The sequence below is a fragment of the Nannospalax galili genome, unplaced genomic scaffold (genome assembly GCF_000622305.1).
Source record: "Nannospalax galili isolate Female #2095 unplaced genomic scaffold, S.galili_v1.0 scaffold281, whole genome shotgun sequence".
Lineage (NCBI taxonomy): Eukaryota > Metazoa > Chordata > Mammalia > Rodentia > Spalacidae > Nannospalax > Nannospalax galili.
This window is the reverse complement of record NW_008349068.1, coordinates 823,325-851,138: the sequence shown is the minus strand read 5'-3', so window position 1 is coordinate 851,138 and position 27,814 is coordinate 823,325. Positions and strand designations below refer to the sequence as shown.

The following is a 27,814-nucleotide window of genomic DNA, read 5'->3' as shown; positions in this document are numbered from 1 at the left end:
TCTCAAGATGGTCTTGATATTAGGTCTAGATGCGCAAAAATAATTGGCGTTGGTGTCCCATCAGGGGTCAAAAGTGACCGGCTGAAGATGAAGCAGTCCTTTCCTATCCAGAGCAGTGGTGTTGAGCAGGTGGTGGGGTGTCAGCCGGCTGGCTTCTGGATAGGGGTCCCTGTCAGGAGCGGTAGGCTGCAAAGTCTCTAGCTGGGGCGTAGGGTTGATAGTGCTTGCGGGTGGGTCCAAGCCTCCGGGGAGTCATGTTCATGTAGTCACTCTGAAGGAGCCTGTTCCTTCTGCTCTTGGTCTGCTGAAAAGAAAAGCATTAGTGTAGAAAGACACTGAGGAAATGTCGTGGGAGGAGCTCTAAGACTTCAGGATAATTATTCAGGACATCAGTTGCCAAATGACCCTGAATACCAGCATGCTTTGTGTATCTTGGACCAGGATGGTGACTAATCAAACCTAAGCACTGACTCTTCTAAAGCAACTTGAGAAATCTCAAACAAAGGAACTGTTGCAGGGAAATGTATCCACTTCTTTCAGTGCTGTGATTTAACCTTGAGTTCAAATACATATCTAACACAGCCAGTATTGATATTTAAATACATTTGAAAGTCCTTCCTCTTCAAATAGGTCAAGCATTTTCATTTTAATCTTCTTAAACTGGCCATTTGTTCAATAAGCTGTTAATTTAAAAGGACATTCAGTTCTTTCAGGTTCTGAAATAGCCATAAGTTTATAACAGTAGAGTCCAAATTAATGAGGATCTGCAGTTATGGACAACTAAGTACACTCCTATTGCCTTTGTGTATATATTTCTATAAAGATAATAATGTCATCCATCACTGTTGCCCAGGGTTTAGTAATCACCAGAGGACTTTCTACCAGGGACAGAGAAATAGGAATGACATTGAACCTGGCACAAGAGTTATACCCACTATAAATCTTGACTGGGGGCTAGGAGTGTCATTGTCAGGTCAATGTGTCGGTAAAATCTACGGTTGGACAAATGACTTCTAAAATTCCAAAACTGGAAAGCCATCTAGACTTTTAAATTCAGAATTCTCTATTATGGAAGAACAATGCCTATTTCCAGTCACATAGGCCTGATACATTAAATAGATACACTGAGCATGAATGATAAAAATTCCTGAATAAATGAGTGAATGACTCCAGGCCTGGTCTCATTTCCATGCACTCCTACCTGAGACCTTTACAACTTCCTCGTCAACTAAACTTTCAGTCCTCATCTTCTGGAACTCTCAGCACCATTCTACAGTCCATCTTCCATATTCCTAGGTTCTTAAGATTCAACCAGTTCCCAAAAAATTCATAAAATTTTTCTCGGCATTCTTCCTTAATGCAATAAAACAAGTACTTGCACACCATTTATAGTCCATTAGATATTAGAAGTGATCTAGAGATAATTTAAAGTTTGCAGGAAGATGTACATAAGTTCCATGCAGATACAATGCCATTTTAAATGAGATTTCTTCAGCATTCTCATATTTAAGCCCTGGAACCAACCCCACTCAGATCCCAAGAACAATTGTAATACTGATTATTCTTTCCTTTTTGCAGCATTTTTCTTCTTTGCCTTCTGTGACATCCTGGTTTTCACCCCTACCTCTCTGGTCACTCCTTCCCTGCCTATTTTGCAAATTTATCCTTCTCTTGTCATTCAGAATCTCACAGCTTGGCCCTTGGCCTTTCCTCTGTCCTCTCTCCCCAGGAAATCTCACCCACATTCTTAGCTGCAGTTACCACCTACTCATCTAAATTGTTTTTTATCTCTGGCATAGACCTCAAAAGCACTCTACATTAAATATGTGCAAAATGAAACTTAAGCTCTTCCCCTAAGATTTATTTCTGTCCTGGTGTTTCTCATGCCAGTAAGTGACACTGCCATTATATGGTTGTCCAAGCTGGATCTCTCAACCTTCACCCTTGACAACCTTGATATCTTGAGTTCCTTTATCCCCTGTCTCAGGAGACATTTACCAACGTCTGGAAACATGGTAAGCCATGCTGCTGGCATATAGAGAATAAAGGCCAGAGATACTGCTAAATATTTTCCTATATTAAGAGCAGCCCCTATATTAACTAGCCTAAATTAGTACCAAGGTTTACAAGTCCTCATTGAAACAGTCTAATGATGAAAAAGAAGGGGATAAGACAGCAGTAGATACAAAATATGCCACTAAATTAGCATGAATCCTGCTAGACTGCCTAACTCCTCCTTGCTCATATCCAAAAATAACCAATGGTTTAAGCCTGGTCAGAAAGGTGGTGTTTTATCCATAGATCTAATGTGTGACAGTAAGAAAAGAAAATTGGAAAGAGAAGGTTATATATTCAGCTTTGGCCATTTTGGGTTGGAGATGATTATCCTCCTGGACTAAGAAGAAAGATAACATGTATACTCACAGGCTAATTTATTCAAATAGAGGTATAAAATAACCAATGGTTTAAGCCTGGTCAGAAAGGTGGTGTTTTATCCATAGATCTAATGTGTGACAGTAAGAAAAGAAAATTGGAAAGAGAAGGTTATATATTCAGCTTTGGCCATTTTGGGTTGGAGATGATTATCCTCCTGGACTAAGAAGAAAGATAACATGTATACTCACAGGCTAATTTATTCAAATAGAGGTATTCATGTAAGCTGATATTATATATATATATATATCCTTTCTGTCAATAACTGACAACAGGGCAGGAGTGCGACCAATGGAATATCTGCCTAAAAATGGAAGAGAACATTGCTGATGCTACCCAGGGAAGCATTCTCATTCTGGCTCCAACCTTCAGGATTTCCTTTGCCAACCCCTCCCCCCAACCCCACTGCTAACTCTCACCTCTGGACACCCCAAAGAAACCATAGCTTATAAAGGGGCCCCAATAATAAAGATGTCATGACTCGGGTTCTCCAAATTACACACAAAGATAATGAAAATCTGCTGCAACCAGTTTCCATGCTTACCTCTATACCATTGCCAGACAGTGGATTTAGTTAGTATCACCCTCCCTGACTCTGAATCAAGCAGTGTGATGGAGATGACTGAGAATCCAATCCTAAACCCAGAGTGCCTGCCCACATATGTGGGCACCCAGCATATATGTGAATGTGTGTACAGAGTACACACCTTCTGTAACTGTGTCTGTGTCATTCAATAGTCAAAGGTGTTCTTAGGGCCATTCTGTCCTTGCCTTTCCTTCCACCTCTGCCTTCCCACTTATTTCCTGTGCAAATCATCAAAACACAGGCCATACATAAAGCAATTTCCTTAAAGAAGTGGTCAAGAAGCTACGGAATTTAAAGACAGATACTATCTAAACATACACTGTCCACACATTGTGGTACATATTAATGAAGAGCATTAAAAAAAAACTCTCCTCTAGACTAGGCAAGGAAATAGGCTTATAGCTCAGCTGAGTGAATGGAGAATTGACTTTGGGTCTGTGGTAGCCTAACCGAGAAAACCTTTTTCTTTTCCTAAATGCCAACATCAAGTAAAGCACTGAGATAGATTTGCAATTGCTCCCAAACCCTACACAGCTAGAGTGCCTATATTAGACATCATAGGTCCTTAGAAAGTTTCAGAAAACAACTTTCATTAAGGCACTCTGCTAACCAGCCAAAAATAGGATCCCAGAAAGTTATGCAGGAAATGATTAAACTCCAGGGATCCCTAAATGCTTAGCTGACCAAGGTGCTTACTGATTAAACAGCAGGAGGAAAAGATAAACCCAAAGCAAAAATGTTATGTTGTTCTACACTTGCGAACTGTAAGTGTAATTTTATTTGTTTTGTTTGGTCAGAATATATAAGACCTGGGTTTGAGAGCCAATTTTTTTATTAGATAACCGCAGATGGCAAGACATGTCAGGCACTAAAGTTGCCCGATTCCTAGTGAGTTTGTGAGGTACACCAAAATAACTTTTCTCAAGACAAAGGAAATGAACCTCAGTAAAAACTAGCACTGCCAAAGAAAAACTCAAACTCCTATGATGTCTGATTTGAAAAGTGAGTTGTTTTATTTGTTGAAAATGAGATGCTGCTTTTATTTTTTTTGGGGGGGGGTGATTCCAGTCACCCACCAAATTGGTGTCTCATTTTAGAAACTGACAAGTTAATGCCTATTTACCATAAGTTTTAAATGATGAGAGGAACTCTCAGGGCCACTGAAAGTCAGAGCAGTTCCCACAACTACTTTCCACAAAGCTAGTAAATATATTTGATGTAGGTCAACATATCACAGGGAGCCCTTTCCCAGAAGAGTACCCACTGGGCCACTGCTCTTGGTCTTTTAGTTAGGAAATTGAGGCTTTCAGTAAGATAACTGGAAAGTCATGTAGCAAGCAAGAAAGTCAATGGCTGGGATTAGAGAAAGCAAATCTAATCATTCTAAAATCATTGTCAACCACCACAGAGATGAAAGACACCAAGGGTGCAGACCCCAAGGTCCCAAAAGATGAATTCTCAATTAACATCAGAGGCAGAACTTGAGCAATATTTTGCTATACTAACCCCCATCACCCTATCAGGATGGGCAACTTACAGAAGGCAAGCTAGGCAAACTCCCAAGATGATATAAGGAATTCCCAGAAACAAGTAGCCATATGTTCCCTACTGTGTAGTAGTTATAGATTAGCCAAAGGGTAGTCTCAGAAATGGCCACCTGCTGTCTAAGGTATGTTTAACTATAAAAATATGTAGGGAATGATAGAGACACGCAACCTTGGACAATAGGTTAGTAAGAGTTTAGGAGGATCTAAGGCAGATAACAGAACAGCATGACTAGATCTATGGCTGTCCTGTCCCCTAAGCCAATGCTATAGTAAGTAGGAAGAGTTCACATGGCATCACTTCCAGAAATCACCAAACATACATGCTTAGTTAAATACATAGATTATTCCAGAAAGATAAGTATCATTTTGAATACTTAGTTAAGTTCTTAATTATGCCTTTATGAGGGTTATCCATTTATCAATCCAATAAGTATTCATTAAGTTCACTGAGTAATACATATTTCTCATTGAGGAAATGAATCATTTATTCATCTAACGTCTAGAAAAATTCAAAGGCAAATGAAATTAGTACATGAGATAGTGTGTTCTTCATGAAGAAATAGTTTTCTAAGAAAAAGATCCTGTTGTGGTCCCTTCCTAATCATGTATATGCTCATCAAAATGTGCTTGAAATCCAGGCACCCATAGTTCTACCATTCAGGAGGCTAAAGCAGGAGGATCACAATGAGTTCAAAGGCAGCTTCGACTACATGGCAAGTTTCAGGCCAGACTGAGCTACATAGTGAGACCCTGTTTCAAAAAACACAACTAAACCAACAAAACGAACAAAAAAGTTCAAGTTGAATCAAATGTTGAATCAAAAATTCGGCATTGAGGAAAGTAAAGAAAACTATACCAAGTTTATCGCAGGAACATTTATAGAAACTGATAAACCCTATTCATCGGTGAGAGCTCAGAAAAATTTTTTTCCCACTGTACTTTCATAATGAAGCACCATTCTTGGCCTCACATAATTCAACTGTTTCAGAGGAGACAAAAAAATAGGAGCAAGAAATAGACCTCGTTTCTTCTGGTTTGAATACACAATTCAGTAGCCTAGTTTCTCATGATTTTTGACCCTGAGCCAAAGCTGTTTTGGCTTCAGTTGCCTAGCTTCCTGAGTGGCTTATATTTTTATACTTTATGTATGCATCTGAGCTGCTTTATATGTCATAATTATGTTGCAAAAATAGGAGTGAGAAGTTAACTGCTTCTAATCTCCCACCCTAATTTATCCACTTAGCTTCTAATTCTGCCTGGCTACTTAGTGCCTTTTAGAAAACAGAAATAACATCAGATTATTACCTCATGAAAAGTTGAACAAACTGAAACAGTGCCTATTCCAGCCTATCGGGAGAAAGAAATAATACTAGGCACATTAAGCAGAGACTAAACCATGCAGGCAAAATTCTTGATGTGGTCAGAGTACATGTGCTATGGAGAAGTTACATAAAAACAATGTTGCACCTCTTACCCAGAAAATACTGAGAGCCAGTGTCACTAGGAAGCTATAGAGAGCCAGGAGTCCACCAACCACCACCAGTGCCCAAAACAGCTCAGCAGCAAGGCAATGATGTTCCTCTGAAAAACAGAACAGAGTGGATTAAACAACATAGGAGTGGCAGTCGAGTACATTTCTGTTCTTCTGAATATCACAGAAGATGTGAAAGTTATAAAAACATACAAAATATTACCAGCTTTGATGATAATCTTGCTCTTTTGGACTTATTCAACCCCACAACTGACCATAACCTTATCAACTTTTAAGACTGAGGTTGAACACTGTCACCTTAGCATGGCACATGGTGATGTTACATTTGCTGGACTTTGTTGATTCCATTACATAATTCCAAATGATGACTTTTAATGGCTTTAACCTGTCCCCACCACCTTACCCCTGTCAGAAGATAACTCACTTAGAGGGCACTAAGCTGTATCTTTGAAATAAGTAAAATGATATGAATTGTTTTCAAACCCTAAGAAAATCATCAGTCTTATATGACAGTCAGAAAACTAACCTGAAAATCAAAAGATAAATGTCTGGTTCCTACTCCAACAGATTTTCTGATTCTGAACAAGTCAGTTTATACATCTGGTATCAGAAAGGGACAGAAAGTAACCTATACAGTTCTGTTCACACTCAACATTAGAAGTAGGAAAAATATCAATAACTCTAGCCCATAAAGTTTTAAACCTGGCTACACATTAAATAGAAAACATTTTCTAGCTCCTCTTTCTCAAACCATATCAATTGTATCAAAATCTCAAAGTTGAGCCCAGTTATTTTCAACATACTCAGATTTATATTATACAAACAGGGCTGAAAATTGCTGCATCCATGATCACTGATGTATTTTCCAATTCTAATATAAATGATAGACTATATGTATGTGTGTATGCATACATCTAAAACACTAGCCTAAAGTAGTATATCATTTTCCATGAGAGAAATGTTTTATTATTAACTTCCAAAATGGTCTATTTTTTATCCTTTGACTTAATCCAATTAAAATATCTTGCCTTGGCATTCTTGATATTAGAAATCTGATTCTCATATTAATTACCTCCATTTTTTCCAGAACACTAAAGCTACACTGCCATATTAAGTTAATAATTATTTTATTGTTTAGTATTTGATTGGTCTCCAGAAGAATTTTGCTCTGGCATAAGAGAAAGATATTTATTAAAATTGTGCTAGTATTAAATATAAAATGGAACATATCATTTCTCATTTATCGCTCTATAGAAAAGAAAAGCTGTAATGGGCACAGAAACATCTACCTGATCTCTCTCAATTTTATGTTGATGTTATGTTATACAGAAACTCTGTATTCTGAATTTGGGGATCTTATGGTTTTTCTTCCCAATGTTTAGGTAGAACATAATCTCAACATAAGGACAGTACTCCAAGATTCACTGACTCATGGATACTATTTAATCATATTGAGTTTGGGGCCATGAAGAAGTTGGGCAGCTTACCCAAGATCATAAACCCCATATCCCCTAGTTTCTAGTCCAGCAGCATTTGTGTGTTATGGAAAATGTAAAGCTACTAATGTAGAAGAGCATGAAGTGCAAAAAGAGAATTAATTTGAAATACAGCCAGTTCTAATATAAATGATATGAATTAATTAATTTGAAATACAGCCAATTAATTAATTTGAAATACAGCCAATTCTTCCTGAGTCCTGATCCATTATACCCCATTGTTTCTTAGAGGACCCCTAGACTGACATTTTACACTTGATCTTAGCCAAAAGGCCAAGAAGCAATAGACTCACATTTTAATGGCAAACTTTTTCTCACATGACTCTCTTGAATTGAGAATAATCTTATATGATTTATTCCCATGGACTGTAACTTCTTCCCTTACTCTTCACTCAAGATCAGTGAGGGAAGTTAAAGGTGTTCAAAATATAACCTGGGATCATTCCTAAAGCAAAAGAAAAACATTTTAAAACATGGTTTGCTTTAAATCACTTGCAGGTACTCCAGCTTCATCACTGATCTTAACCTCACTTTCAGAATTACAATAGAAAAGCATTACTTTGAGGGGGTACAAGAGTATGGTCGCATGTTACCTTTCACATGAATGATTGTTCCATTGCTCTTCTCATTGCCTATGTAAGGAGGAGGATACATGACCTCAATTTTGCAGAAGTAAATATCTGTTTGATTAACGTGCAGATTCCGAAGGTAGAATGTCACTGTTTCATTGTCCAAATTCCCATCACAGTTGAACCCCATATTTGAGTGAAACTGAAGCTGATGGGAAAAATTCCCACTCACATTGCAGACTTCCACATCACTATTCACTCCTTTATAAAGCGATGCCCGAAACTCCTTTGAGAGGAGGTTGTAGGTGTAATTGCAGCTAAGGTTGACTTCATTGTTATGCGCCACAAGCATGGGCAACTGCTTCACCAAAATCTTGTTTTCTGGGGTGGGGGGGGAGAAAGCATTTGTTTAGAATGAGAGTATAAGAATAATTCTGTTGTCCTGAAATCAAGATGAAGTAATTAGACACCTGAACAGATCTCCAGGAAAGTTGGTCTCTTGGCAAATAAAGGTATAAGAGCTCTTGGGGTGATAATTAAACCAAAAGTTTTAAAATTTACATTTTAATAATATTTCCGTCTTCTCAGGAATGGGGAAACAGAACATTTTTCTACCTGAAAGGCAAAATGTAACCTTCTGTGGGTGCCACAGCTATGCACTCAGAATTTTTGAGTCTGAGTTGAGATTCCTAAGATGTAAGTCATGCCTTGGGTTCAGTTCCTGATTAAGTGATATTCTTGGAAGCAGCTGGAAGTCTGACACAGGTGCACACATGGATTTGTTTTTCAACTGTGTGACAGGTTCTTGTGAAGGTGCTTTAAAGTTCTGGAACTTTTTGACTTTGCTTATTTGACCATTCCAAGAGTGGAATAAAGGGGTAAGAAAAATCTATAACTCAAACTATTGGCTTTCATTTCTCTTCCATAGCAAATCCTGAGAATAGCCTCCCCCAAAATTTGCATAACAAATTCTCTTAAATCACAGAAAAGTTCTCTCTCTGATCATCTTCTACAAAGAAGATCCAAATAGACAATCAAAGATCTGGATACTATCTAATTCAATTTCTCATTCAAAAAGCAAACAAGTGAAGCTATAGTATCAAGTCCACAAGGGAAGAGAACATACTGATATTATTTCCCATTACATCCCCATTGCCAGCACACAATAATAGATCCCTTTTAAAGGATTATTACATTTTTTTATTGTGTGTATCTTTAGGGGGGGGTGGTGAATGTGTGGAGGTTAGGGGACAGTTTGAATGGATTGGTTCTCTCCTTCCACTATATGGGTCTCAGAAAGTAAATTCAGGTCATCAGGTTTAGTGACAGGTACCTTTGCCCAGAGTCATCTCTCAGGCTCTATATTCTTTTTTAAAGAAAATAACTAAATGAGGTCTAGAAACATAAATGGTTCATTTAAAGTCATTGAGCAAATGGTGAGCAAAATCAGAGCCAAAACCCAAGTCAGTCACACCAGCTAAGGAGCTGAATGACCACTTAAGCATGGAGAATCAACTGCACAGACCAAAGACCCTACAATCCTTTTCTGAAATAAGACCTGAATTTTGCAGAAGTAAACATATAGCTATTTATCTTTGATGAAATTTCAATATAAACAAAACTATTTTTTTTGCTATTGGGGACATGATAATTATGACCTATTTATCATTTTTAAAAGGTTATTTATAGATCAAAACATGGTGGAATACACTTTTAATCCCAGTACTCAGGATCCAGAAACAGGCGGATCTCTGTGAGTTCAAGGCTAATCTGGCCTACATAGCAAGTTCTAAGCCAGTCAGGGATACATAGTAAGACCTAGTCTTAAACAACAATAAGAAAATTGTTTTATACCCACAACTATATACCCACATAAGAGCATCAGATAGAATCAGAATTCATTTAACCTGAGGTTGGATTCATGCACTGAGGTGTTATGTTTTGCTTTGAATAGGAGGCAGCTACATAGAATTAAATCTCTAATTGCTTTTCTCTGTCATACAGTTATCAGTACTTCTAAACATCAAGAATTTTTTTAAAAAAGAAAACCTATTTCCAGGACCTCTCATTCCTAGAAATTCTGATCTATTTGGTATAGGTTGGGGGTGCAATTAGTGTTGACACTGAGGTTTGGAACAACTTTACTGAAATGTAATTCCCATACCATAAAGTTCACCCTTTTAAAGTATATAATTCATATTTGTTTTTACTACTCAAAAAATTGTGAGATCATCACTCTCTGACTGAAGAATAATTTTATTGTACAAAAAGGAAACCTCATGTTTATTAACACTCACTTCCTTCCCTCCAACCTCTGGTAACTACTAATCTACTTGTCTCTGCCCATTTGGGACACTTCATACGCATCAAATCATAAAATGTGTGGCTTTTTCTATCTGACTTCTTATGTTTAGCAGTTTTCAAGTTTCATATGTGTTATGAAAAGTATCAGAACTCCATTGTGTTTATCTCTGTATAATATTTTGTTATGTGGCTATAATACATTTTGCTTTTCCACTCAATATTTTTATGGTTATTATGAATAATGCTACTATGAACCTTGGCAGAGCAAGCACAACTCACCCCATTAGAGTTGGCATTCTCTCCAGCCAGTGACAGGGACTTCTTGAAGGCTTTTAAGCAGAGAAGTAGATGCACACACCTTTTCATTTAAATAGATCAGATTAGCAAAAACAGAGAAGGTAAATATAGAGGGTACAAGAGTGAGACCGTGGAGAGTAGACAGAGTAATGCTACAATTCAGCCAAAGGTGAGAGGATTAAGCTGGTTGGTAAGAAGTAAATAAAATGAGAAATGTTCATAGGCTAACACTTGCAAAGCTGGACATTGACTAAAGTATGGTAAGACAGAAAAGGAGTTAAGACTTCCTCTGGCCACAGAAAACAAGGAACAAAGCAACTGCTTTCCTCTTTGCCTACATCACTTCCTCTCTGCTTCGTTGTACTAGCAGAATGGACAGATCAGAAACTGAGATCAAGTTCAGACATCCCAGATAAAAAGAAGATATATTTTCAGTTTCAGGAATCATAATTACAAAAGATGGAAGCCTTCAGAAGGAACAAACAGCAGTCTTTCTCCTCTGAAATGGTTTTCCTTGACAAGATACACTATTACAAGAAAACTAGAAGATAGATTTTCCCTTCTGTCAATCATGGGCCTCCAAGTTCAATCCTCAGTGTTGTTGAGGTTCAGCTGGATATCTTCTAAGTCCATTTGACCTCAGCATTACAAATCAAGAATTATCTCAAGCAGAAATTGAAGACATCTGTACCAAAACTAACTTTTACATGGTCACTGCTCCTATGGTTGATGTCATAACCAGCCACTGAGCAAGGAAATGGAAACTACTCTATTTTGTAACAATGCCAAAATTTTGCTGGGAAAGAGTTTGAAAACTATCAAAAGGAGCGAGACAAGGTGTTTACTTTTCTCCCTCTTCTTTGTCAACATAGATAATTTTTAAATTAGCTGACCCTTAAACAGAGATATTACATTTGAGATTATTTGCTTTCTTTGTGCTAATATATGGATAACAGATTCTTAGCTTAGAATTCAAGCTGATAAGGCCTCTTTTTTAAAATATTTATAACCTTTCTAGCATTTGGTCCCACCTTAACTTATGCCAATAGTTCAAAAAAGTCCAAGTAAGAAACTATCTCATAGGACTTCAAAATCTGTATCTACTTTGTACAGAGGCACTAAGTGGAAGGAGCTTAGTTCTGGCAATAGAGAAGGGTAAATAGTTATTCTGAATGACATTGAGCATATGTGATAATTATCATTTCCAACATGCACAATACCTCTAGCTTCTTTTATTTTCTCTTAAGATGGAACATTTGGTGTGGGGGGGGGCAGGGCTGGAGAGATGGGCCAGCGGTTAAGCACAGTGGCTGTTCTTGCAGAAGACCTGGGTTCAAATCCCAGCACCCACATGGCAGCTAACAACTGTCTGTAACTCCAGTTCCAGGGGATCCTACACTCTCTTCTGCCTCTGTGGGCATTGCACAACATGAGTTCACTTACATACATGCAGGCAATTCACACATACACAAAAAATAAAAATAATAAATAATTTTTTTAATGGAACATTTGGGAAAGACATGCCCCTCACTATATGGCAGTGTAGTATAAATCAAAGCAATTGACCACAAATTAGCTTGGATACATATTCTGGCTCTCTGCATCTCTGGGAATCCATATCTAGACTCAGAAGAAACTAAGGAAATATTTATCTTCCCCACACTAGCTGTTATTTGATTCCTTTCTGTTTTCCAAATCAAGCTGAGAGTATACCTAGCCCTTTCCCTGCAAACATTTGATTCCATTTTCCTCCTTGTGTGTGGTTTTCCTACTTTAAAACTACTAGGTTAAAAGAGAAACAATGTCAGTCTATCAATGTATTTGATTACTGTGTTAAAAGCCTATGCGCTTGGCTGGCATGTCTCTACTGAACTGACAAGTTGTTTTGATGTTGAATTTAGTGCTTTGCTTTGCAAAGCCTTTCCTAGCAGCTAATCTAGCTAACGGTGTGGAGACCGGAAACAGTAACCTCAAAACTCTTTCCCTCACAACTCCTGTTTAACAACAGGCAACATAAAGAGCAAGATGAGAGATGAGAAGGCATTTATCTGCTGCTTATAAGCAAGGCTGAGCAAGGTGATAAGAGGCAAAAGATTTCCCACAGATAGTCTGTGAAACATGACAGAACTAACTTCAGGAAGATTGAAAATTGTTTATGCTTCCAAAAAAAAAAAACAGAGTGGTTACAAAAACAACACCTTGTCTTTTCATCAATTGTAAATGTGTCAGTGACTATATTTAGGAACCAAGCCAATCTCTGCATAGGTGGAGTGGATAAACACCTCTAAGGTGTGGCTCCTAACATTGAAGAACCAAGCTTTTAAAAGAATGCTCCCCCTCAGTCAAGCCACCCTTGGATTTCTAAAGAAGATGAAGCATAAAATGCAATGTGGAGAACATATTGCCTTAGAATTTATGAGGCTATAAAATGATGTCAAAGAAAGTGAGTTGCCCAAGATTTTAGGACAAATAGCGAACCCTTGAGGCTTGACCTAGGGCCTCCTGACAGATCCTAATCTAATGCTCTTTTCCCTCTGCCACTGTATCAAAAATCTAACATAATTTCAGAGGTTGGTTCTAGATCCTTTTAAAGCTGGCCTTGATAGGGAAGCTAGTTCTAGGGCTCTCAAGTGAGAGTCAAGGAGAATACCACCGAGTAGGGGCTTAACTGAATGGGAAGAGGACTGGGCCAAGACAGATTTCATTTTATCTACCATTTTAATGTAAAAAAAAAAAAAAAAAAGTCAGCTGGAAGGAAACATGGAGATTATTTAAAGCTAATCCCTTAATTTATAGAAGAGATAACTAAAAGCAAAAGTGGTAAATGCTTTTTTACAAGGTTACACAGATAACTGGAGAGCTAATGTGTAACATATATATTATTTAGGTATGAGGAACAAAGCTATAAGTCATGAATGAATAGAAAAACAACTTTGTTCATTCAATGAGAAATACTGAGCTGACTTCATGCTCAGAGTTAGAAGAAATATGCTCCACACATGCTAGTTCCTCATTATCAGCTTTATTTTCTGTAGTCTCAGTTACCCGTAGTCAACTACATTCCAAAAAATATCAAATGGAAAATTCCAGAAATGAACAATTCATAAATTTTGAATTGTGCTCCATTCTCAGCAGTGTGGTGAAATCTCACGTTATTTCACCCAGGATGCCAATTATCCCTTTGTCTAGTGGATCTACAGTGTATATGCTGCCCGCCCCAACACGCGCGCACACCTCAGTGAGCCATGTAATTTTCTCTAGGTTATCAGATCAACCATTGAGGTAGCTCACTGCTTCTGTTCAAGTAACCTTTATTTTACTTAATAATGACCCCCATGCAAGAACAGTGATTCTGGTGAAAGTTTTCTACTTAATAAGGAGCGAAAAGCACATGCTGAAGTTGATGAGAGCGAACATTCATGAAATTATAAGGCAGGAAAGAGAAATTCATGCTAGTTTTGCTGTTGCACCTCAAACTGCAAAAGTACAGACACAGAGCAAGAAAAACTAAAGTTATAGAGTTTGGTCTATCTCAGATTTCAGGTATCTGCTGAGTGTCTTGGATAGTGGGGGATAACTATACACATTTAACTTACAATTTGAAAGCCTTCCTATGGGTCACAGGTGGACCCCAGAAGAGACCAGCAGGCAATATTGTAATACAAAATGTCTCTTACAAATTATTTCCAGCACACAAGCCATTGCAGTTTTTCTAGTCCCATTTGCCCCTCTACATAAAAGGAAAATAAGTCAACACAGTCACTTTTCAGTCTCTCACTAGACAAACTTCAGGGCTTTTGTGTATCACATTTTTATCACGTTTTAATATACAATATTCCATCCCTTCTTTTCTGTATCCTAAGCATCATAGTGAAATAAAATGACCCATGGAGGCTGGTGAGCAGGAATGGACTAAGTAGCACTCAAGACTGAAGTTCTCATTGAGAAGCTAAAGGAGCAATTAGAAAGATATAAAACATTCTCAACTAACAATTGATTTTCTTCTAGAACTTTTTTTTTTTTTTTGGTTTTTTTGAGACAGGGTCTCCCTGTAGCCCCAGCTGGCCTGGAACTCACTATGTAGACCAGGCTGGCCTTGAACTCACAGAGCTCCGCCTGCCTCTGCCTCCCAAGTGCTGGGACTTAAGGCATGCACCACCACTAGAACTTTTAAGAATTTCATTTGGTACCATTTATGACTATCACAGCATTTATTTTACAATTGAAAAATATGAGATACAAATTCCTAATTGTGTTATTTCCTTCTTAAAATTCTAACTGAACATAATTTAACATGGTAGTAACATGTCTGGTGGAAACTAAAGAGAAGGAAAGCTTTCTACTTTCCATCATATTGTATATTGTTTGTAAGCCAGTTATGAAGGTGTCACTGGTTGCCCTGGCAGAGAACACCTCTGTCCTGACCACAGAACTGGTTAAGTTACTGTAACTTTCCTCTGAGCACATTTCCTGTTTGGGACGAGGATATCCTTCAACTTCTAACCACCTTATCACTTGCTTCTTTTCAGACTCTATTAGGGACAGGATCCCACTGGGTCAATCCCGTGTTTGCTCTGGAAGTTTTAAGTCAAATGGGAGACTCAACAACCTGAGTCAGCTCAGCTAACTCCAGCTTGTAGTTTAGCTTTATTCAAATGTCAGAAAGAGAAGTACAAAATACCAGCAAACTGTAACACCCATTACCATATTCTTCAAAGAAGATGAAAGGAAGGCTGGGGTGATGCACACCTTTAATCCCAGCACTAGGGAGACAGAGGCAGATGAATTTCTGTCCATTCAAGGCCAGCGTGGTCTACATAGTGAGATCCAGGACTGTTAGGGCTACGTAGAGCTCATAAAAGGAAGAAGACAAAAGGAAATCTACTAATGACCTAGTGTTTTAAATGACTTCCAGACTCTGAAATTCATATTAAACATTTTTAAAATTTAAGTTAAAGCTTCAAAATAACTATGGTCATTTCATCTCATTTCTGTTGACTATCTTAAATCTCCCCCATTTTCATAAGAAAGGAATGGAGATATCAGAGCCAAAACAGGAGCGAAAAACCACCTGTGACTGATAGCAACAAAGTGATAACCACTCTGATTCTGAAGAGAAGGGCTACCAGAACAAGAAATGAATGTGTAGAGGAAGCCACCATGACAGAGCATGACTTCTGTTGAGAGAAACAGGCCAACCAACCTGTCTAAGACTATATATCACAGCTACCAACTACATCAAAAACCTTAACTCTTATCAATATAACGTGATTTTTAAAACAAAACTTCAAGTGCCCTTAATTAAGATGACAAATGCTTGTAGGTAATAAAAATAGGGATAGAAGCCTGATCAATAAATATGTTATTTTTGACAATCACTGGTGTAAACTACACCTTTAATACTGATCTCTGTTCTTAAATAAGCAGACACAACAACATAGAGGACACTTGTCCCTGTTCCTTTAAAACGTTATTGGGCTACATGCAACTATCAGAAATTAACTCAGAGGTCAAATAGTCTGGTAGCAAAAAAAGCCCCATCTGAGCACTGAGACATAAAGCATTCATTTCTCAGAGAGAAAAATTATCAGAAAAGTTATAAACTCTGAAAAAATTTGATTAGAAAACTATTTGGTATTTCAAATTCTTCCATGACAAAGTCATTCACCCATTTATTCAACAAATAAATAATGGACTCTAATATACTTGGTTCTTTGGAGATGGAAAGATGTAGGAGAAATTCTAAATTAGGTACATGCTTAGCTATACTCCAAACCCATGGATGGTACATGAACCGTACAGAAGATCTTTGGCAGTCATAAGAAAAAGGCTTTGGTCACAGATGGGATGATTCTGTAGACTTCTGTACAGATTAGCCTTTAGCTGAACCATGAGACATATTTAGATAGGTTAATATTAAGGAAATTTCCTTAGTCTATGACATTGTTGGGAAGTAGCAAAGCTATTATTTATTTATTTATTTATTTATTTGAGGAAGGAAGGGATGAAGATGTTTGAAACCAGCAAGGGCCTTACTGCCAAGAAAAGACACGTGATTTTACCAGGAAAGCAAACAGATTCTCCTCATCTAATGTAAGAATGATGCCTCCTATGGGAGTTAGCACAGCAGTGAGGAAGACACCAGTTGGTAGCAGGTCAGGGGCAAGGCAGAGACCAATCAGGAAACTGTTGCCATAGCATCAATGTGAGCTGGCATGGCCTGGGTTGCAGAGTGGAAGAGGGAATGAAAGAAGTAGACAAAGTTTTGGTGCTAGGCTTGCAGACTGATGGTGAGCAGGCGTGGAAACTGACCTGAGTCCACGTGCTGGGTGAGGGCAAAGGTGGAGGCACCATTGACAAGATTAGGTAAGTCAAGAGAGGAAATCTGGTTGCTTTTTTTTGGGGGGGGGGCGCTGTTGTGTTCTGTTTTAGATATGTTAGTTTTGAGGGGTGGGTAAAGCCTCCTGTAGAAAAGAACCGGAATGAGGTAGAAGTTTAAGACTGGATTTTGAGGCAGCAAGTCCAAGATTGAAATGTACATTGTGAAGTCAACCTGTGTTAGGATGAGTGCTAATTTTAAGATTGCTAGAAACCCATTGCCTACTCCTTGTAATCTACCCCTACTTCTAAGAGATTGCACTATAGAACTGAAACTCCTAAACATACTTCATAAATTCAAGTCCATTGTCACCCAGCCCCTACCATTCATAGGTCTGCATTTTCCTCCTCATTTCCTAGTACTAAAAGAACAACATTTGGGGCTACAGAGATGGCTCAGTGGTTAATAGCCCTGACTGCTCCTGCAAAGGACCTGGATTCAATTCCCAGCACCCACATGATGGCTAACAACCATCTCTAACTCCAGTTCCAGGGGATCCGACACCCTCTTCTGACCTCTGAGGGCATTGCATGACACAGGTGCACTTACACACATGCAGGCAATATACTCATACACATAAAAAAATTAAAAATTTTTAAAAAGAACAACACGGCAGAGCAACTTAGCTTGATGGAAGAAACCACTAAACCACTCCCAAAGGTCCATTTTTACCATTCTAAGATGCAAAGAATTCTAATACCTTAACAACACAAATACTCAACATAAGTATTATGACAATAATTCAATTGTCAAATCAAAGAAAATATGGATATGACAGGATAACTTCTATTACCATATTGTTTTCTAAATGTATATTTTTATCTCATAACCAAATCTCAGCACTCTTAGCAATTGTCATCTAAGCCCTCATTCAAAGCAACTCTGTTAAGAAGATACAGTGTATTCCTCTTTGCTGCTCCATTCTCTATAAATCTTACACCTGTGAAGGGCCAACTTAGGTTACCTTGACATACATAGACTTTTCTAGGTAAGTGTCATAGCCTGGAAGTTTGGAAATAATTACTATTTGGGACCTTAACTTTACAGTGGAAAATAGGAGTCAGCAAAGGCAATATTGCTTCCCAGAGCCCCGAAGACATTTCTAAGCACATTAGCATCTACAATCCTGGGTAAGAGATTTAAGAGATTTTAGAGATAGCTGATTTGCAAATCTTTGTATTTGCTCCATCAAATCCTAAGAATATCTGCAATGGGGTTGAGTGAGCTGTCTCTATCCAAGCTGATTTTTAAAAAAAAAAAAAAAAGCTGACATTTTTTAAATTCCACTTTAGAAGCATTTTAAGCCCCCCCCCCCCAAAAAAAGATCTGATATGGTCTCTATTCCAACCCCTTTCATATATCAGATGAGGAAACTGAGACATAGAAAACGTGACACAATTTGACAAAGTAAAATGTTTCATGACATTTCTCTACCTTGAGAAAGCCTTAGCATCAGATTTTGAGTTTGGAAAAAAATAGAAAGTAAAAAATAGCAGACTTGGTCTCCCCAAAGCCAAGATAAAGCAGCTACATCTTTATTCCAAAAAACACAAGACTAAGATTAGCATCCCTGACTGGAAACTGGAACCTTGCCCATAATGTTGGTTTGAATCTTGTAACCCTGTTACCTCAGCCGCAAGCTGAGATCAAGTCCAGCCATACAATGCGTTTATAAGCACTGAAGCAAGAATTTAAAGTATACGTGTCACTAAGTCCTCAAAGTCAAGGTATGTATTAACCCATGGACCACATTAATATAGGTTTAACACTATGACCTATCCCAAGAGAATTAAATACACACATATACATACATATATATGATACATATCATATATATGGTGATTTATGATAATAGCATTCTTCTACCTCATAGTACTACTATTTGATACCCTAATGGCTTTGCATATATTATTCTTGCAATCTGAACTGTCCCTTATACCTCACATACACATACACATTTAACAAAGCAGTTTTAACCTCAGATTTACAAGCCTGAAATGATTCCATTAGCCTATCTTCATGCCAACATATCTCTAACCTTGTAACTCTCTTCCCACCCTCTCCATTTTCTTAGAGATTTATCCTAACTTTCCTTTCTCCTTGAGAACACTGCCCCTACCATCTTTTTTTCCCTTTTCTTTCCTAGCAGTATTCTTCCCCATCTCTAGCTCTGCAGCATGTACTACACACACACATATATATATACACAATCACACACTCACTCTTAAGCCAGTACTTAGCTCATAACTAAGTCATTCAAGTACAAACATTTACTGCATTTCTACTATGTGCAAAATATCATAGACATTTTAGATGATATAAGTTCCTAATCTGTCAACTTCCTCCTCTCTTTACTAGCTCTGTTTTGTCCCACTCCACTTTCTTTTAAGCCTCTCTTCTCCATAGCTCTGTCTAAATTCAAAAGTCTGGCTGGCTTCCCTCCCCAGTCATTATTCATTTCTCCTCCATAAGCATTTAATGTTGTTAACCTCAGTCTCTTTGGAAGATCTTCTCATTTGACTTCAGTGGTGCTCTCTTTACTCATCCCCTTCCTCTCTCTGAAGCCAATATTCTGTCTCCAGCAGTCTCCTAATCAGAGGCATTTCCCAGACTGTTCAACTCACTTTCCCCTGTCCTTTCAATTAGCCTTCCATTCCCATGCATCTTGCTTCATTCCAAAGATAAGGATTCCTAAGTGTTTTCTTCTTATCCACTTCAACTTCTTCAAGAAACCTTGAAAATCAAGTGTGCTACTGTCAGTATTCAGTCCTTTGATTAACCTGGTTGTGCCTTACCTCTCAGGCCTTCTGGTTTGCAAGAACTTTAAACAGAATTGCTTACTAATAGTCCCTCTTCCTCAAACAACATAACATTTGTAAGAACATGAACCCTGGATTTACATTATTTCCTAGGTTTGGGACCACAAACTTCCCAGGTGTTTTAATTTTCCCAATCTATGAAATAATATGATTATAGTAATTACCTTATAGATTTGGAAGAATACTGAATAATTTGAAATATGGAAAATCAGCTAGAACAATGGATACAACATAAGCAAAATCCTATCTACCAACAACAACCAGCTCAATTCCTAACTCTTTGTGAAGACTTACCATCCTACATTAATTTTATTGTTTTGGAGGTTGTGGGGTTGAGACAAGGTGTCATACTGTTGCCAGGCTGTCCTAAAACTTACTGTGTGGCCCAGATTGGCCTCAAGCTCATAACAATCCTCCTGCCTCTGCCTACCGAGTACTGGGATTTGGGTTACAGGCATGAGCTATCATTCAAGCTCCTACATTCATCTTACCAGGATGTTTGTTTTTTGCTTCTCCATTTTGACACTGACACATTCATTTCTTTCTTTAACAAATAGCTGATAAATTTTCCTACATGTTTCCAGTAAGTATTGTGCCCAAAACCAAGTTCATACGGGTGAATAAGGCAAGATCCTGTTCCCAAGGAGCTCACAGTCTTGTAGGAAAAAATAGATATTTTAATTAAGGATAATAACTTTGGGAACTTTAAGGAGAGTAGTTCCTTGGTTTTCTATTTGGGGCCTCAAAGAAGAACTTCGGGTGAAAGGTGTAAGGGATATTCCAGATTACAAGAATAAAACATGCAAAGTCATTAAGGCAGGGAAATGCCAACTGCTGTCTCCTATCTGTTTCCAGATGTTGAATCCTGTTATGCATAATTTTCTCAACTAAATTGTTAAGACCATGAAAACAGAAAGAATTCAATGGTTTCTAAAAGCAGTTCTTGAGTGCTACGTCCTCACGGTATTTTTCCTTTTCTTCTCTTTCCTCAGACTAAAGTATGAGAAGTTTGATAAATACTAAAGTGAACTATACTCCCATAGGACCTCCTCTTATGAATCTACAATAACGGTAGAAGTTTCTAGAAGAAGTATTTTCAAGGAGGTGGAACTTCCATTAACAATCTAAAGTAAAAGACAGTAGATCCAGAAGAGCAGAAAGGAGAAAGAAGGCAACACAGGAAGGAGAAGAGCCTAGTAAGTTCATAAAGGATGAGCTCTGGGGTGTGAGGCTCTGGAGAGGGCTGTAGTGTTAGACCTGAGGGTCTTTTATTGGGGCATAAAGGAAGTTAGCTCAGATAAATAAAATAGGACCACTCTAAAAGCATCCAAAAATGCCAAGAAATTTGCAATGTCATCTTTCTCTCAGCATCTTCTAGGAACCATCAACACAGCTCTCTTCCCTATAAACTAAGAGATATCTTTTGTCTCTGTACATCTGTGGTTTATCATCGTTTCCACAAAATAAATCAGTGCGGATAGAGTATCATTCACAATTAGCCTAAAGTTAAAAGAATAAAAACTGAGATTTCCACAGTTCTCATTTTTACTTCCACACATCTCAAAGTGGGCTTTTGCATCTGTCACAGGGTACAGACTATTGTCTGGCACATGAAGATATTCAATAAATACCTGTCAAAGAAGCACATGAATGAGGACTTCTCTTGTCAAAGCACAAGAAGGAGCAGGCACTTTCGCGAGCAGGAACTTACTGACATCCTGGCTTAGGTTCCCATGAGTTTCAGGTGGGAGACAATATCTTCCTCATATGCTTCCATTTTGGCCCATCTCCGTGGATTACAAATGAATCCCTGCTGACCTTAAATTTAGTAACCTTCAATATCAAAGGAAGTCATCAGATCTCATAGAAGCTACAAATAAAACTAAGTGATGTTCTGACTCTTCATCCTGTGCCAAGTACCCCTCAGTAATGAAAAGCACAAACTTCTATTTGATCAGTAATTTAAAAGCAAAAAATTGGGGACTAGGAAGGTAAAGTGATTCTGTAAAGTAAGGACCTGAGTTTGATTCCCCAGATTCTACATCTAAAAAGCTGGGCATGGTGGTGCACACTTATAACCCCAATGCTAAAGATGTGAAGACAGATGGAGCCCTAGGGCTCACTGGGCCAGCCAGGCCTACTTGTGCAAGATCCAGGCCAGTGAGAGATATGTCAAAAAAAAAAAAAAAAAAAAAAAAGTGAGAAAAATGTAAAAAAAAAAAAAAAAAAAAAAAAAAAAGGTAGACAGCACTTGAGGAATCACATCTGAGGTTGAGGTTGAAGTTGGCCTCTGGCCTCCACACAAAAGTACATAGATACACACATACCTATATACACAAAAACATAAAAAATAGAAAATTCAGACACCCACCTAAGTTCTCAATAAGAGAATCTATGCCATTGTTAGAATGAGGGACACGCCAATGATTCAGGTATCTAAATGAATTCATGGATGATGAAGAGGTTTTACTGATATAATCAATACATTAAATGGTGGATTGTGAGTCAACAAGGTGATTCAGAAGCTGCGGAAAGGAGTTTGTGATTAGATCAGAGACCAACATGAACTGAACTATAAGTAATTCTGAATGACATCATCAAGAACCATGGCCTGGTAATCTTGTCACCTAGCATCCCCAAAATAATGAAGATGATGACAAAAACAATGACAGTAATCATGATGTAAAGATAAAGGAGCAGCTCAAAGTTAAACAAAAAATTCTCCACCCCCTTGAGATATCTCATATACATTAAGAACTTAAACACATACAGTTTGCATGGTGACACAAAGACAAAAGTAAGATGTCTATGAATTAGCACTGAATTACTAAGGTCAATGAAAATTAGAGTTTTTGTCTTGAGTTTCAGCTAAAAAACTGAGTAGTTCTTCATCCCTCCTAGCACATCCCTCCTCTAGAGTAGTCATTAAAATGAGAGTAACAAAGGAAAAACTGGACACCCACCTTGTGAATGCTTTTTTCTGAGGCCTGATATACTGTCCCTATAGTGTCAAGGACTGATTCCTATTCAACAGGTCTCAGACTAAAAGTTCAATTTAGGTATGTTCAATTTTTGTTCTTTTGTCCCTTTGTTTTGGTTGGTTAGTAGGTTGGTTGATTGGGTGGGTGGGTGTTTGGCAGTGGTCCCAATACCACATCATTGACCAAAGAGTCCAAGAAATGCCATAAAAGAGACAAAGAAACCTTCATATGGCTTAGGAAACCAAAGCCTCCTCCAGTGAGTCACCAAAGCATCTAGCTGTCATTTTTCCCCGAGTTTAACTAAACACTCTATAGAAAAGTTTCAATCTCTGTGAATAAATTTTTTTTTAAAAAAGGGAAAACTACAATTTAACTGAGATGAGAAGGAGAAAAAGTGTTGTCCCTTGCAATACTTTTTGAGTTCTAGACAAATGAAATATACATCCTCCCCAATGCCTATACTAATAAATATTTGAAAGAATTATTGCTTTAGAAATGATAAACCACAATTGAAATTTTCTTCTAGGATATTAATGGTATAAATTTTTCTTCATTTTGTAAATGCCAGCACATTGCATACAAGAATATTTGAAAGAAGATATCCACCAAGACAAATGTCAAATGTATAATCACAGGGAATGTCTTCACTTATGAAAATAGGTAAAAGACACTAAAAAGGAAAATCTATCAAAGAAGAGGGGACAGCAAGATCCCTTCCCCACCCATGGCAAAACTTTGCATGTGAGCTGTTCACAGTTACAATCACAGATTCATTTCTTCTTTTGATCTGTCTGGGGCAATGACTCATTCTAGTTCCTGGAACTGATCTATCGATATTAATTTTAACAGTCCTTGCTGTAAAAGTCTTTACTGGATGGTTGCCTTTAAAAAATATTAGAAAAGATAGCATATTAACTTAGGGCATGGGAGTAAACCAAATTCTTAAGCAAATTTTGTATTTTTAAATACCGACCAAATTTACTTCAAATGAGAAAACGCCCAGTCTGTTTTTTAAACAAGCAAAAAAATCTGGCTATAGTGCATTAGAAGTCATATAAATATAGCAATGTTTAATAAATTTCATTTTTCCATGTTCATCTTTTTATCTTACTTTCCCAAGCTAGCCCCCCAAGCAACACTTAACTACAAGAAGTAAATTGCTTTTTTTGTGCACAACTACCACAGAGGAAACCACTTACTGAAGACTGAGCTAAAGGTGAAGTTTTTAATTACTTTGCTTTGCAGATATGATTTTTATTAAATGCCAATCATTTTCCCACTGTCTGTGCCTCCCTTAGGAAAAGAAGTGCTGAGTGGTAGATGTAGTATCAAACTGGCCACTTTAACATAGTTTATCTGCTAAGATTTGGGGAGAGGTGAAAAGAAATGCTCTCATGGAGTTGGGTGCTATCCCAATTTGTGTCTCCCTCCCACATGATCAGCTTACTGAAAAATCACCAATTCTAGCTTTAAAATATATATGACTAATCACAAGTGTTATCCACACACACACTCTTCCCATCAATGGCAAATCATTTTGCTTTCAGGAGCCTGCAGTTGCAAGCTGGACTCATACTCCAAAGTCCAACAAAATCTTGTCATTGGGTATCTCAGTTGCACCATTATCCAATTCACATAAAACATGTAACTTTAACAAAGCAATTATCTAAGTTACAGTTTCCTAACTCTTCCTAAATCATATTTCTTTAATTTAGGCATAAAGATCCTTCCACAGCATCAATCAGCTCATGAAGAATCAGGTTAGATTTGGCCCTCATCAGATAAGCATTTTAAGTTATGCTGTGAGCCAATGAGTGAAAATTACTAAACTAATGGAAATAGAGACCTGCCTTCACATACACCACACACACACACACACACACACACACACACACACACACACACACACACTCACACACACACACACACAGAAACAAATATACACACACACACATATACACACACACACACACACACACACACACATACTCTCACACACACACATTCACAGACACAAATATACACTCACAGACATGCATACACACAGAGACACACACTCAAATACTTCAGTACAGACATAATAGCCATAGCTCCAGGAAAGTCAAGGACAGTTACTTAAAAAAAAAAGTTTCATGTAGCCCAGGTTGGCCTTTAACTTTCGATGTAGCCAAGGATGATCTTGATTCTTCTAATCTTCCTACCTCCAGTGGAGTACAGGAGTGTGCTACTACACCTGGTTTATGCTGTGTCGGGAGTGAACTCAAGGCTTCATGTATGCTAACAAGCGCTGTACTAACTGAGCCCCGAGCAATAACATTCTGGATTTCCTTATGCAAAATTTCTTTGTAGGGAGTGGTGATCATGAAGAGAGAGACAAAAAACATACAGAAGGCTTTAAACCATTTTGCAAAAGTAGGCTATACATTTTGCATGCTGTAATTTTCTTCCTTCTTACAGGTTTTCTTACAGGAAGAGGCATTTCACAAACATCTTCCACCTCCACCCTGTCCTGCCTCATTAATGATCACTCAGCATCAAACCCTAAAAGTTAGGAGGAAAGTAAATTGGCGTCTGAAAAATATATGTATCTCAGAATAGAAAATAAGTGTTCTGCATGTGTGAACACTCTGACAGCTTTTTTGGCTATCCTTCTAATAAAGATTCTAAAGGAAAAAAAAATATACAAAGCTTTGAGTCTTACCAAAAAACCTTCAAAAGAAAACAAATTGATGACAGACGGTTATCCACAAAGCATACCAGAAAAGAATTTTGTGTATAATTACCAATGGTGAATAGTTTTCACTAGGGTTGGGGTTTCCCTTTACTGTCTAATAAATTAAGATGTTCAAATATTCCTTCAAAAGAGACTTTTAAAAACCCTTAAATAGGAAGCACAATAACCTTTTCAAAGTAAATGTTAAAGATTCTTTAACTCTCAATGTGTGGTACCAAATACTGGGGCATAACTTAGCGCTAGTTCACGTCTATCATTTTATCGACATCATTTATAAATATACAGAATTCATGTCCACTGGTACATGAGGCAACACAATAATAGATGGTTGCCTATTTCTAACTATTGTTCCTCTGCAAGTTGGAAAACAATACTCTTTGGAGAGAGCATGCATGGAATGTAAGAATAACACCTAATGTAGTCTGCACCACCAAAATAAATGAGAAGAAAATTAAAGACACTGGCTTCACAATATATCTTTCAGAGAAAAATATCACTATTTAAGCATGTCCCTGGACTCCTTGCATTTCTGTCTTCAAGCTGAGTGGCACCCTGTTCTAGTCCAGCCAAACAAAATAACTCACTTTTTCTGCTAGTAACTACGATTTCTGAAGATAATTTAATCCTGAATTTATCTAAATCTGTGAAAACACAAATCACATCTTGCTAGGTGGAAGAGCATCATGGGCAAGAGCACAGGCTTTTGAGTCAGGCTTAGAGACTAAGGTGGCTTGAAATCTGCAGCCCACAACTGGAGCCTGCATTCTCTAGACAAACTTTTGAACATCCTTACCACTGGGTCTCATCATCTGGAACATGGTTTACTGCAATAAATACCTCCTAGTTGTAAGAACTGAATGCTACTCAGAGTAAGAGCTTTCTAAATAGCAGATATGTCTCCTCAGCATCGTTACTGGGAACTTAAAGAATTTTGATATAAATAAACACATTTCAGTCAACAGTAGAAGGAAACTTAGTACTCATTTGCACTGTACCAGCTTCTGTGCTGACTACAGGATTCCCCTAGGTACTCACTCAATTCAGGTAGACATAGTAATTAAATGAACACCATGCTTGCTGGCAAGCACTGAGTGAACTGAGCATTTCACATGGGTTATTTCATTTTATCTCACAATAATTTTAAGATGGTATTTACTATTGGTCCCTTTTTAAAAATTATTTATTTAATAACCATATAAGTAGAAGAAGCATTTCATTACAACAGCATTGATATATTCAATAACAATTTCCAGAGCTAAGAACAAATTCCAGAGCTAAGATGCATCTCTTTCAAAATTGGCTGTAAATTTTTAGGTTTACAGTTAAATTAATGCAGTTATACAATAGTGTACTCAGTATAAACCCTATGTCATAAAATTAAATGATGTTTTAAACTTTAAAAAAGATCTCCATTTCATTATTAAAATACAATTTCATGCAGAAAAATTCATTTTTAATACAATTGACACTAAGATGCACATGCATTTCTAATCTCTATATATCTGATTATTACTAGTCACAGTCAGTTACTTTCTAAGCTCCTTGGCATCTGAGCATGGATATAAAGTCATCAGGTAGATTTCAATGGTAATGTTTTTCACATCTACTAATTGGGTCCCTTTTTACAGATAAGGAAACTGAGGCATAGGTAGTTGAAACACTTGCCTAAACTCAGCTAAGGAGAATTGAATCTGATCTATGAACCCATGCAATCTAATTCTAAGACTTTAGAGCTAATCTACTTATCATAGACTTCTTAGATTAAAAAAAAAAAACTGAATGTAAGCTAAAAATCTCTTGGGACATTATTAACCACTTGTTAAATAAAATCAAATTTTTTTCCAAAAGACTTTTTTAAAGTATTATACTGTATTCTGAGAATTAGTGAGTTTCTAAATAGCTTATCCTGTGAAAGCAGAATTATACTTCAAATGTGTTCAAATTTCACAGGTTAGTCAAGTTTTAAAAATAAAGCATACTGATCAGAAGAACACAAATGAAAACCTTAGAGGCAAAAAGAAATCAAAATCATTTACCTGCTACTTGAATTGAAGGGAAGAAGTTGAGAGCCAAGAGCAGCAGCCCCAGTGTCATTGTCCTAACGTGGCCAGGGCTCCAGCCCCTCCTTCTTGAGCCAGAGTGAGGTGAACTGAAGATGCACTTGCCAAAGCCTGTGA

At 37.5% G+C, this 27,814-nt stretch overlaps 1 protein-coding gene across 1 annotated transcript; it reads right to left on the bottom strand.

Moving 5' to 3' along the window:
• Positions 1-27,814, bottom strand: Cd28 (CD28 molecule). The gene is made up of 4 exons (XM_008846252.2): positions 27,674-27,814; positions 8,148-8,504; positions 6,041-6,147; positions 1-301 (listed from the first exon to the last, which is right to left on the bottom strand). Exons 1-4 carry the CDS (start codon positions 27,729-27,731, stop codon positions 173-175), a joined length of 651 nt encoding a protein of 216 aa, XP_008844474.1. The 5' UTR covers positions 27,732-27,814; the 3' UTR covers positions 1-172.

What these genes read in the sequence shown, in the direction of transcription:
- Cd28 (XM_008846252.2), bottom strand. Translation starts at nt 27,731, where the DNA reads ATGACACTGGGGCTGCTGCTCTTGGCTCTCAACTTCTTCCCTTCAATT. An exon ending in CCCTTCAATTCAAGTAGCAG is followed by an intron (nt 8,505 to 27,673) that starts GTAAATGATTTT and finishes CCCCCACCCCAG; the next exon opens with AAAACAAGATTTTGGTGAAG. An exon ending in AACAATCATTCATGTGAAAG is followed by an intron (nt 6,148 to 8,147) that starts GTAACATGCGAC and finishes TCTGTTTTTCAG; the next exon opens with AGGAACATCATTGCCTTGCT.